The 13,082-nt window shown below is 41.3% G+C and overlaps 1 protein-coding gene across 5 annotated transcripts in view; it reads right to left on the bottom strand.

The window, feature by feature from the left end:
- Positions 1 to 13,082, bottom strand: part of Ltbp1 (latent transforming growth factor beta binding protein 1) — a 385,515-nt gene that overhangs the window by 329,142 nt on the left and 43,291 nt on the right. For all 5 annotated transcript variants that reach the window (XM_051181870.1, XM_051181869.1, XM_051181868.1 and 2 more), the window contains exon 3: positions 9,697 to 9,988. In XM_051181870.1, the coding sequence (XP_051037827.1) occupies positions 9,697 to 9,988 (292 nt within the window). The remainder of the gene's footprint in view (positions 1 to 9,696; positions 9,989 to 13,082) is intronic.

Below are 13,082 nucleotides of genomic sequence, written 5' to 3'. Positions count from 1 at the left end.
TCTTCTGCCGGTCATTGGCCAGAGCTATTGGCCAGAGCTATTGGCCAGAGGACCACTGTGAGTACCTGCTGGCATCTTCTTCTGGATCCTCATCCTTGACCCCATCCCTGGATCCCTGTCTGCAGAGAAACCTCCTAGAGAGCTTGGACCACACAGAGCTACAGATATTGAATCATTGATCCACATAAGCCCATCGGGGAAGGTCCATAGAGAGAGGGAAGAGACACCACCAACACCTACTGGAAGAAACTATGGGAAGAAGGCAATACAAGAGAACACCTAACAACAGAAAGACAAACATGACACCACCAGAATCTAGGGAATCTACACCAACTAGAATGGAACACAACAACAAAGCAGAGGAAGCAGAAGGGCACGACTTAAAAATCACCATCATAAAAATGATAGAGGCCCTCAAAGAAGATATGAGAAAATCCCTTAAAGAAATGGAGAAAAAAACAAACAAAAAAGTGGAAGAAATGAACAAATTCCTTAAGGAAAGTACGGAAAGCCAAGAAAAAACAATTAACCAGGTGAAGGAAACGGTTCAAGACTTGAAAACCGAAATTGAGAAAATAAAGGCAACACAAATGGAAGGAAAGCTGGCAATTGAAAAGCTGGGCAAAAAATCGGAAACCACGGACACAAGCATAACCAATAGAATTCAAGAGATGGAAGAGAGAATCTCAGGCGCAGAAGATAAACTAGAAGAAATAGATTCATCGACCAAAGAAAACCATAAATCCAACAAATCCTTAACACAAAACATCCAGGAAATGTGGGACACCATGAAAAGGCCAAACCTAAGAATAATAGGCATAGAGGAAGGTGAGGAAGCCCAGCTCAAAGGTGCTGAAAACATATTCAACAAAATCATCGAGGAAAACTTTCCAAATCTGAAGAAGGACATGCCCATGAAAGTACAAGAAGCATATCGAACCCCAAATAGGCTGGACCAAAGAAAAAAGACCCCTCGACATATAATAATCAAAACACCTAGCATACAGAATAAAGAAAGAATATTAAGAGCACCGAAGGAAAAAGGACAGGTAACATATAAAGGCAGACCTATCAAAATTACACCTGACTTCTCCATGGAAACCCTCAAGGCCAGAAGGTCCTGGATAGATGTTCTAAAAGTATTAAGAGAAAACGGATGCCAGCCTAGGCTACTATATCCAGCAAAACTCTCAGTCAATATAGATGGAGAGAACAAGATATTCAATGACAAAACCAGATTTTCCCATTATGTATCTACAAATCCAGCCCTACAGAAAGTATTGGAAGGAAAATTCCAACCCAAGGAAGGTAACTACGCCCACAAAAATGTAGGCAACAGATAATCCAACTACACCAGAAACCTAGGGTGAAGCAGAACAAATATATTCACAATACCACTGCCAACAACAAACCTAAATCAAACAAGCATCAACAATCAATGGACCTTACTCACCCTCAACATTAATGGTCTTAACTCACCTATAAAAAGACACAGGCTAACAGAATGGATACGAAGACAGAATCCATCCTTCTGCTGCATACAAGAAACACATCTTAGCTCCAAAGATAGACATTACCTCAGGGTAAAGGGTTGCGAAAAGATTTTCCAATCAAATGGAAATAAGAAGCAAGCAGGCGTAGCTATCCTAATATCTAACAAGTTAGACTTCAAACCAAAACTAGTCAAAAGAGATGAAGACGGTCATTTCATATTCATCTCAGGAGAAATCCATCAACACAAAGTCTCAGTTCTGAACATCTATGCCCCTAATACAAAGTCACCCACATTCGTAAAAGAAACACTACTAAAACTCAAAGCTCATATAAAACCACACACACTTATAGTGGGAGACTTCAATACACCACTCTCAACACTAGACAGGACCACAAATCAGAAACTCAACAAAGAAACAAAAGAATTAACAGAAGTTATGTCTCAACTGGGGTTAACAGACATCTATAGAACATTCCATCCAAAGACAAAAGAATATACCTTCTTCTCTGCTCCACATGGAACCTTCTCTAAAATCGACCACATACTAGGAGACATAACAAACCTCAACAGATACAAGAGAATAGGAATAGTCCCCTGTATCTTATCGGACCACCATGCTTTAAAATTGGAATTCAACAACAACACAAATAGCAGAAAACCTGCAAACTCATGGAAACTGAACAATGTGCAATTGCACCACTCCTGGGTCAAAGAAGAAATAAAGAAAGAAATTAAAGACTTTCTAATATTCAACGAGAATGAGGATACAACATACCCGAACTTATGGGACACCTTGAAAGCAGTGCTACGAGGGAAGTTCATTGCACTAAGTGCCCATATGAAGGAAACAGAGGATAGTCACATAAAAGAATTAACAGCCCAACTGAAAACCTTAGAACAGAGAGAAGCGAATTCACCCCGCAGGAGCAGACGCCAGGAAATAATCAACTTGAGGGCTGAAATCAACAAAATAGAAACCAGGAAAACAATACAAAAAATCAATGCAACAAAGAGTTGGTTTTTTGAGAAAATCAACAAGATAGACAAACCTTTATCCAAATTAACGAAAAAGCAGAGACAGAACATGCAAATTAACAAAATCAGAAACAAAATGGGGGAACATAACAACAGACACAGAGGAAATCCAGTCAATTTTCAGGTCATACTTTGAAAATCTGTATTCCACAAAATTTGAAAATTCAAAGGAAATGGACAAGTTTCTGGATAACTATCACTTACCAAAATTAAATCAAGAACAGACAAACAACTTAAATAGACCTATAACCCGCAATGAAATAGAAGCAGTCATCGAAAGCCTTCCAACGAAAAAAAAGTTCAGGGCCAGATGGATTCAGTGCAGAATTCTACCAGACATTCAAGGAAGAACTAGTACCACTGCTCCTCAAACTGTTCCACAAGATAGAAACAGAAGGTTTATTGCCAAACTCTTTTTATGAGGCCACAATAACTTTGGTACCCAAACCTCACAAAGACATAACTAAGAAAGAAAACTACAGACCAATATCCCTGATGAACATCGATGCAAAAATACTCAATAAAATAATGGCAAACCAAATTCAAAAATACATCAGAGAAATCATCCACCATGATCAAGTAGGCTTCATACCTGGAATGCAGGGATGGTTTAACATACGAAAATCTATCAACGTGATCCACCATATAAACAAACTGAAAAAGAAAAACCATATGATTATCTCCCTAGATGCAGAAAAAGCCTTCGATAAAATTCAACACCCTTTCATGATAAAGGTATTAGAGAGGTCAGGGATAACAGGAACATACCTAAACATAATAAGAGCAATATACAGCAAACCAACTGCCAACATCAAACTGAATGGAGAGAAACTTAAGCCAATTCCTCTAAAATCAGGAACAAGACAAGGCTGTCCTCTTTCTCCATATCTCTTCAATAATGTACTAGAAGTTCTAGCTAATGCTATAAGACAACAAAAGGAGATCAAGGGGATCCAAATTGGAAAGGAAGAAGTCAAACTGTCTCTATTTGCAGATGATATGATAGTTTACATAAGCGACCCAATAAACTCTACCAAGGAATTCCTACAGCTGATAAACACCTTCAGCAAACTAGCAGGATACAAGATAAACTCAAAAAAATCAGTAGCCCTATTTTTTTCAGACGACAAAGAGGCAGAGAAAGAAATCAGAGAAACATCACCCTTTACAATAGCCACAAGCAACATAAAGTATCTTGGTGGAATGCTTACCAAACAAGTAAAAGATCTATATAATAAGAACTTTGTGACTCTAAAGAAAGAAATTAAAGAAGATACTAGAAAATGGAAAGATCTCCCATGCTCTTGGATAGGTAGGATAAACATAGTAAAAATGGCAATCTTGCCAAAAGCAATCTACAGATTCAATGCAATCCCCATTAAAATCCCACCACAATTCTTCACCGACCTTGAAAGGATAATAATCAACTTTATATGGAAAAACAAAAGACCAGGATAGCCAAAACAACCCTATACAATAAAAGAACTTCAGGAGGCATCACCATTCCTGACTTTAAGCTCTACTACAGAGCTATAGTTCTGAAAACAGCCTGGTATTGGCATAAAAATAGACAGGTAGACCAATGGAATCGAATTGAAAATCCTGATATTAATCCACGCACCTATGAACACCTGATTTTCGACAAAACAGCTAAAATTATACAATGGGGCGAGGACAGCATCTTCAACAAATGGTGCTGGCACAATTGGATGAGGGTGTGTAGAAGACTCCAGATAGATCCATGTCTGTCGCCATGCACAAAACTCAAGTCCAAAGACCTCAAAGATCAAAGACCTCAACATCAATCCAGCCACATTGAACCTCTTAGAAGAGAAAGTAGGAGGTACCCTTGAACAAATTGGTATAGGAAACCGCTTCTTGAACATAACTCCAGGGGCACAGACACTGAAAGAAACAATTAATAAATGGGACCTCTTCAAACTTAGAAGCTTCTGTAAGGCAAAGGACACAGTTGACAAGACCAAACGGTAGCCCACTGACTGGGAAAAGATTTTCACTAATCCTATATCCGACAAAGGGCTGATCTCCAAAATATACAAAGAACTCAAGAAACTAGTCAACAAAATACCAAATAACCCTATTAAAAAATGGGCTACAGAACTGAAGAAAGAATTCTCAATGGAGGAAATCAAAAAGGCTGAAAGACACTTAAGAAAATGCTCCACATCCTTAGCTATCAGGGAAATGCAAATCAAAACAACTTTGAGATACCATCTTACCCCTGCCAGAATGGCTAAAATTAGAAACACCAGTGATGACTTATGTTGGAGAGGATGTGGAGAAATTGGAATACTCCTCCACTGCTGGTGGGAGTGCAAACTCATATAGCCATTTTGGAGATCAGTGTGGTGGTTCCTCAGGAAAATGGGAATTAGTTTACCACAGGACCCGGCAATCCCCCTCTTAGGCATATACCCAAAGGATTCACATCCATGCAACAAAGACATCTGTTCAACTATGTTCATAGCAGCACTATTTGTAATAGCAAGAACCTGGAAGCAACCTAGATGCCCCTCAATTGAAGAATGGTTAATGAAGATGTGGCACATCTACACAATGGAATACTACTCTGCAGAAAAAAATAATGGTATCTTGAAATTCGCAGGCAAGTGGATGGCACTTGAAGAAACCATCCTGAATGAGGTAACCCAGTCACAAAAAGAGAAACACAGTATGTACTCACTCATATATGGATTTTAGAACTAGATCAAATGATCACCAGCCTATAATTCACATCACCAGAGGAACTAGGATACAAGTTGTATTCTAAGAGATTCATATAAAGTCCCTCACAGAACTGGGAAGGGACTAGTCCCCCAGACCTCAGGTAAAGTGCAGGAGGACAGCTAATGGAGAGAGAAGTAGGAGAAAATGAGGGGGAGGAGAGGAAGGCATGTGCGACCAGGAGGATTAAGCCTGGTTAGGAAAGGAAAATAGGAAAGAGAGAGAGAGAGAGAGACAGAGACAGAGAGAGAACATAAAAGAGGGAGCCAATATTGGTTTGAAGATAAAGTTGAACACAAAGAAAGGTCGAGGGAACTACAAGACTGCTCCCAACTAACAATCTCAGCTCCCCGTGGAAAGGCTATCATAAATGCCCTTCCCGGATAGTGAGATCAACAACTAACATCTCCATGGAGTCCTCAACTAATGCCTGTTGAAAATAGGAGCAAACACCCATACATAAACACTGAGTCGAACTAGAACCCAGAAGCAGATGGAGAGGACAAGACCATGTGGTAGAAGTACATAGAGACAGCTTACCTGAACAAGGAGGAGCTAAGGGCCACTAGACTGATAGCTGGGAAGCCAACAGGGGTCTGACTCGGACCCCCTGAATATGGGTCTCAGCCAGAAGGTCTGAGCAGTCTAAGGGACCTCAGACAGTGGAGCCAGGATGTATCCCTGGTGCACAAAAGGACTTTGCAAACATATCCCCCATGGAGGGATAACTGCCTTATTCTAGAGATAGGAGAGAAGCCCTAGTCCCTACTTCACATGACCTGTCAGATCTACATGACCCCAACTGGATGGCATTCCCCTACATATGGTATTGTGGTGGGGGGTTGGGAGGGGAGGGTGTTTAGAGTGCATGTGAGAGGGCAGAGAGGGCAAAAGGGAGGGAAGAAAAGGGAGGGCTGGAGGGGAGGGAGGGAGGGAGGGAGGGAGGGAGGGAGGGAGGGAGAGGGAACTGGGATCGACATGTAAAATAATAAATTAAAAAAAAAAAAAAAAAAAAAAAAAAACGCTTTGACTCCAAAATTTAAGTTGAAGAACAAGTTACTGGGGAAAAGGATTTTTATTTTTGTTTCCACAGAAAATGAAAATATGTGGATTCCTTCCAGACTAATGTGGTTTGATCAAGCCAGACCACCTGAAACAGAGTACAAGCTGATCCTACATTCCAAACAGCTGGACAAAGCAGCCTTACAGACTACAGCTAGGATATCTGAATCTTCTTCGAATCCCCCAAGACAGCGCCCCTTACCAGCAGGAAGTAGTTTGGAAAGAACGACGCCCAAATTCCCAAATATTGTGTATAAATGTTTGTTTTCATTTAATTGGACTTTGTTATATAAAATTAAATAAAAAAAAAAGAAAAAAAAGAAAAAAGAAAAGTGCTAGAATGGAGATGTCTACCCATGATAAAAATCACTCCAGGAACACAGTCACATCAGTGTTTTAGAAAGAGGCGAGCAAGCTCATCTAGTCCACAGCCTGTTTTTGTACAAGTTAGGAATGACTGTTCCACGGTTTAAATGGCTGTCAAATTGCCTTCTAAACACTTAAGCTTCTATCCGTAGACCTGGGGTGCTCTCAGCCTGGATCAGGGAACCCTTTTTCCCCAGTGAACAGCAGTCAGTGCAGAGATTCATAGCTGATCAGAGTGCCGAGAATAAGTTGACTGTGGGTGTTCGGCTGTCAGTAAGATATCTTGATTAATCCCCCACTCACCACTAAGGCTCGAGGTACATGGAGAAGGATGGGTGGGAAGGATACCACACAACAGTGGTACCTGCACCAGAGCAAACCAGCAAAAATCCCAGCTGGGTTGGGGAGGAGGTCTCAAGGCCCACCCCTCACCGAGGAGCTACTGGCAGCTGAAAGAAGTAGAACCATTCTTGGAGTGGGTGTCCACTGGTAGGCCACCTATGCTCCAGTGGACAGCCAGCACATAGGCACATATGGGTGGCACTAATTGGACCTAGTACATTTATTTGAAAAAGAAAAGGAGGAGGAAGAGGAAAAAGAAAGAAGAGGAGGAGATAAAATTGGGAGGGAGACATCTTAGGGGAAGAGTAGGGGGAGAAGGAATGCAGGAGAAAACGGACAATAGAGATGATCATAGTTTATCATATATTTAATTCTAAAATAATTAAAAATCTAAACTTTTTTTAGGAAATAAATAAACAAAATTGCTGAGAAAGGGGCTGAGAGATGGCTAAGTCAGTGAAGTCCTTGGTGTACAAGACTATGGACAGGATCCACATCAAAACCAGACATGGCAGCATACTCTGTAATCCCAGAGCTGGGGATGGGGCCTGGGTGGAAACAGTAGCCTAGGGGTCTCTGGCCAACCAGTTTAGCCAAATCAGAAGCTCTAGGGTGTGTGTGTGTGTGTGTGTGTGTGTGTGTGTGTGTGTGTGTTGTAGTGTGTAATAGCTGTGTGTGGTGATTTATGCCTTTAATCCCAGGGAGGCCAAGCCAAATGGATCTCTGTGAATTCAAGGCCAACCTGGACTGAGAGAGGGGATTGGGGGGATTAGCAAGAGAAGATAACTGATATTGATCAGTGGTCTCCACAGATGCATATATCTGCATATAACACACACACACACACACACGATTGATAAATATGATTAAGAAAAGAAGTCTAAATAAGAATAATATTAAGTCCATGCTGCTTTGGGGCTGCAGCATGTTGCAACTGACCACAGAAGCCACCTGTCCCACAGAGCAGGAAATATCTCATTATCTCATCCTTCATAGAAAATGTTTGCCAAGCCCTTCCTGCACAAATTATGTCCTTTCTTAAGAATGGATGCTGTGACATGACTACCTCTGTTTAAGCTCTAATGGGACAACTTACCAATTAACTGTGTGACACATCGACCACTCTAAAGCTGGTTATTCTCCTCTGTAAAAATTAGGTTATTTCCTATTATTTAGTGCAGACTCATTATGAGTTATGGAGTGGTGACTCATCTGAAATTTCTAAACTAGTACCTGGCACACAACAAGCTCTGAGGAACCATTGCTTGCTTCTCACCAAGAGATATAAAACGTGTTTTCAAACCCACCAGGTTTCTACCTCGCCCATGACAGAACATTAAGAAATTAATAATAAATTTTATATTACAAGAAGACAAAATAAGAAAAACAAGAGAGAGATTTGGGAGAGAAGAGAAACAAAAAGGCTTTAAGAGACCTCATCTGCAAAAACAGTCAGAGTCCAATTCCAATGCAAAGTATGAATGAGAATGGGTGGGGGGGGGGGACTTTCAACAGATCAGATGGCCTCTGTGGGCTAACTGTGCACTAACCACGAAGTGGAAGTGCAGTCTCCATGGGGGAAATGCCTTCTAAATTCCAAGCAAGTGACTTACAAATGATCTGGGGTCGAGTCCTTTTTGAAGTTGGGGCTTCCTGTATTTGACATTCCTATACAAATGACAAGTGAGCCCTGCAGTAACTTCAGCGTCTTATTATCCATGTGTAGTTGCTCATTAAGAGGAGACAGTTAGACAGGGCCCCTCTCTGGACTGTTTGTTACAAAAGTCACCAGAGGTCAGGGACCATTTTTGTTATCCCTGAGTTTACAACGTATTCAGTGCTTCCGAACAGCAAGAAAAAGAAGAAGAAAAGAAAGTTCCCATAAATAGAAAGCAACTTCATTCACTAAAACTGGGCTTGCAGGCAGCTGTGAGGCAGGCACTGTGCAGAGTGGATACACTTAACCTGAGGGTGAGACTTACCTGCCAGTGACTCATTTTCCTACCCAAAGCTAAATCTCTACCTCTCCCAGTACTCTGAAAAATTACCTGCATGTTTCTCCTTTTAAATTATTCTTTCAGGACTTTAAATCACCCCTGCCCGTAAAAGATTTATTTTTAATTTCTTTTTTTTTAACTATTATAGTTTTATGGGTTACTGGTAGTTTGCCTGTACATTTGCCTGTGTAACATATGCATACCTAAGCGCCTACAGAGGCTGGAAGAAGGAATCAGATTTCCTGGAAATGGAGTTAACAGACAGTTGTGAGCCAACATGTGGGTACAGGAAATTGAACCCAAGTCCTCTGGCAGAGCAGCCAGTGCTCTTAACTGATGAGCCATCTCTCCAGACCCCCAAAAGAGAATCCTTAAAATTACAACTCCACAATCAAACAACTATGTTTATTAGTCCCTTCCAACCCCAATCCCTATAATCCTAGCCCCACTATGGGTTACATTAGGGGAAAGTCATTCATCAAACCAAGTATCTTTAAGAGACTTGATGCATGAGCCTCACATGGAAATTCTTGAGAAGGAAAAAGATAGTATTGTCCAGCATCTCTGCAAATGTGCCAAGGAGATTGGTTTAAAGCAGTGTGTTCAAAAGGGGCTAATGTGTATCTAGGCTAGACACAAGTTGAGAACACTCACTGAGAATGGATCTGCTGGGAGAGTCCCACGGAAGGCTTCGGCTTGAGGGTCAGGGTCATCTGAGCCACTGGATTGACCCTTGGTAGAGCGTCTGCCTTCTTGGTTGAGGAATGCTTTGCCACTTGCTCAGAAGGGACCCAAGAAGACCCATGATTCTGTCCTCCAAAGACTGGTGGCACAGTGTCCTGGGAAGCTGTGATCTCGCAGGATTTGCCCTTTGTCCCTGGCTTACACACACAGAGCTGAGGCCGGAGACACATCCCTCCGTTCTGGCATGGCGGAACACAGCTTGCTGCAGAAGACAACAGAAGACATAGTTTTGAAGAAAAGCACAGTAGACGTCACTCATTCTTCCAAAGAGTCAACAGTGCAATTAGATGTTCCCCTGAGAAAATCAGGGAGATGATGGTGGTGGTGACAGCTGATACCTGTTAGTGGTTACCTATGTGACAGGCACTTTTCATGTACACACACACACACACAAAATAAACTTAATCCCCAAAAACTGTTTTTAGTAGATATTTTATTATGTTTATTTTATGGATAAAGGAACAAATGCAAAGGTTAAGGCTTAACAAAGAAGTTAGGTTAGAACCCAAACAAGCTGACTCAAAGACATCCTTCTTAACCACTGCATTATAACTGCCTTCCTAAAGTACACCACAGGTTTTTTAAAAAATCTTTAAAAAAAAAAAAAAAAAAAAAAGTATCCTGTGGTGGTTTGACTGAAATGGCCTGATAGGCCTATAGCAAATAGCACTATTAGGAGGTGTGGCCTTGTTGGAGTAGGTATGGCCTCATTGGAGAGTCTCTCTGTCTCTCTGTCTCTCTGTCTCTCTCTCTCTCTCTGCTGCCTGCTGATCTGGATATAGAATTTATGGCTACTTCTCCAGCACCATGCCTGTCTGCTGGTATGTTGCCATGCTTCCCACCATGACAATAGTGGCCTGAACCTCTGAACACAGGTGGGGTCCCTTGGGAGAATCGAGGTCACTAACTTGAACTGCCTTGTGTAATGTCACAGGTTTCTGGCCAGCTCCCATCAGACCCTTTTCATTTGTTGGAATTATTTATCTGCTACCCCTTTGTTGATAGTCTGTTTCAGTCTTAAACTCTTGACCTTGAGACCACACTACTACATTTCTTACCCAAGTCAGTGCCTATTCAGTTCAGTCCACTAAATAGTTCCAGAAGAGATGAGAAACGTATGTCTTAGTTGAGGTTTCTATTGCTGTGATGAAACACCATGACCAAAAGCAAGTTGGGGAGGAAAAGGATTGCTTATACTTCCATATGACTAATCATCATCAAAGTGAGCCAGGGCAGGAACTCAAACAGCAGGAACCTCGAGGGCAGAGGCCAAGGAGGGTGCTACTAACTGGCTTGCTCCTCATGGCTTGCTCAGCCTGCTTTCTTATAGAAGCCAGGACCACCAGCCTAGGATGGCATCACCCACAATGGACTGGGCCCTGCGCCATCAATTAGTAATTAACAAAATGCCCTACAGATCTGCCTACAGCCCAGTCTTGTGGAGGCATTGTCTCAGTTGAGACTCCATCTCTCAGATGACTCTAGTTTGTGTCAAGTTAACATAAAACTAGTCATCACAATGAAACACTGTTATGAAGAACCACATGAACAACATCTAACTCCTTGGAAACCTGCTAGTTTTTCCCATCCTGCTATAATATGATTCCTATTGGTCATAACAAATAAAAAAAAATGTTTATTGAATATCAGAATACCAGGCACCATTTTTAAAAATATTTGAGGAGGAAAGAAGATTAGAGCTAGAACCAACTTTGTAGACTATGTGACTTAAATCAGTTAACCCTGGCCAGGTAACTGTGGGTGTTTCAGAGAAGTTACTGATACTTGTAAAGTGGTCCCCAAGAGCCACTCCTATATTAGGTTTCTCAAATTCAAATTCAAATGCTCTGCACTTAGTTAAGAATACTAATTCATCAACATGTTCATGACTAAGCAAACTTGGTAGCTGGATCTGAGATGCTGGGCTCCAAGTACTTGCCAGGCCACTATTATTTATGGAATGTCACAGGGTTGAATGGGCTCCACCCAAGTGAACAGAAGCAGCAGGAGAGAGTACAGGACCAGGCTTTCCACTGGGGCATTTGACAGAGATCAGGTCCCAGGCACTGTCATATATGCATTATTCTCTTAATGCTTTCAATTAGGAGTGTATCTCAGTCTAACATCTGAGAGTGATTCCCACTCCTCTTCCCTTCCAAGGTGTCCTGCAAATAGCTACTGATCTCTCAGGCAGGCTGCATGACACAGCTTGCAGGATCTGGCACCCAGGAAAAGGCCAAGGATTGAAATCACCCAACACTCCATTCACTGTGCCACAGGTACCTGTCTTTAGGTAACCATAAATGGATTGGGGGAGGGGTGATTTGTTTTTGTTTTCTGCTTTTTTCAAATTTTATATGTTATAAGAATACAGGAAAAGGGTAATTTTTAAAAAACACTAATTAAAACATCAGGCTGGGGAAATGGCTTAGTTGGTAAAGTACTTGCCATGCAAATGTAAAGAACAGAGTTCAGATCCCATGAACCATGTTAAAATATTGGACATTATGTTATGATCTCAGTATTGGTGAAGCAGAAACAGAAGGATTACCTGGGTCTTACTTGGTAAGCTCCAGGTTCAGTGGGAGACAGTCTCAAAACAATAAGGTAGGGTGCAATAGAAGAAAATATTCAACTTTGATTTCTAGCCTCAAATACATATACACACATGTGTACGAGTGTGTGTGTGCATGCACACAGACACACAGACTACACATAAAAAGAAAACACAAAGATTTTGAAAATAAATCCTATTAGAAAAAAAAGAATAATCCATGTGTTAGAATAATGTCTTCAAAACTGTCCTTCTGCAGTAAATTTTTGAAGAAAATACTTCAATTGCCCTACCAAGGTTGGGGTAGGAGTCCTTGGATCATGCAGCAGGGGTTGTCTTGAACTGGAACAGCAGGGCAGATAGATGCCCCTAATGCCCAATACAAGCCCCTCATGTGACAGGAAAATACCAAACCCATGCTCTCCTTTCTCCCATCATGCTTTATCATGTTTTTTGTTGTTGTTGTTGTTGTTGTTTTTGTTTTCTGTATCATTAGGAGAAACACTGCATGCACAGTGTTGTTTTGGAAAGTTTATTTACACTGTAAAGATGTGTCTCTGCCTAAGACACCTTCTGATTGGCTTAATAAAGAGCTAAATGGCCAATAGCTAGGTAGGAAAGAATAGGTGGGATTTCCAGGGAAAGAGATGAAGAAGAGGAAGAATCTAGGCACATGGTTTTGCTGGCAGACTCAAAGAAGTCAGACATGTTGTACTAAGGAAAGGTAAAGAGCCATACAGCA

This window comes from Phodopus roborovskii, unplaced genomic scaffold (assembly GCF_943737965.1).
Source record: "Phodopus roborovskii unplaced genomic scaffold, PHOROB, whole genome shotgun sequence".
Lineage (NCBI taxonomy): Eukaryota > Metazoa > Chordata > Mammalia > Rodentia > Cricetidae > Phodopus > Phodopus roborovskii.
This window is presented reverse-complemented; position numbering and strand designations above follow the sequence as displayed.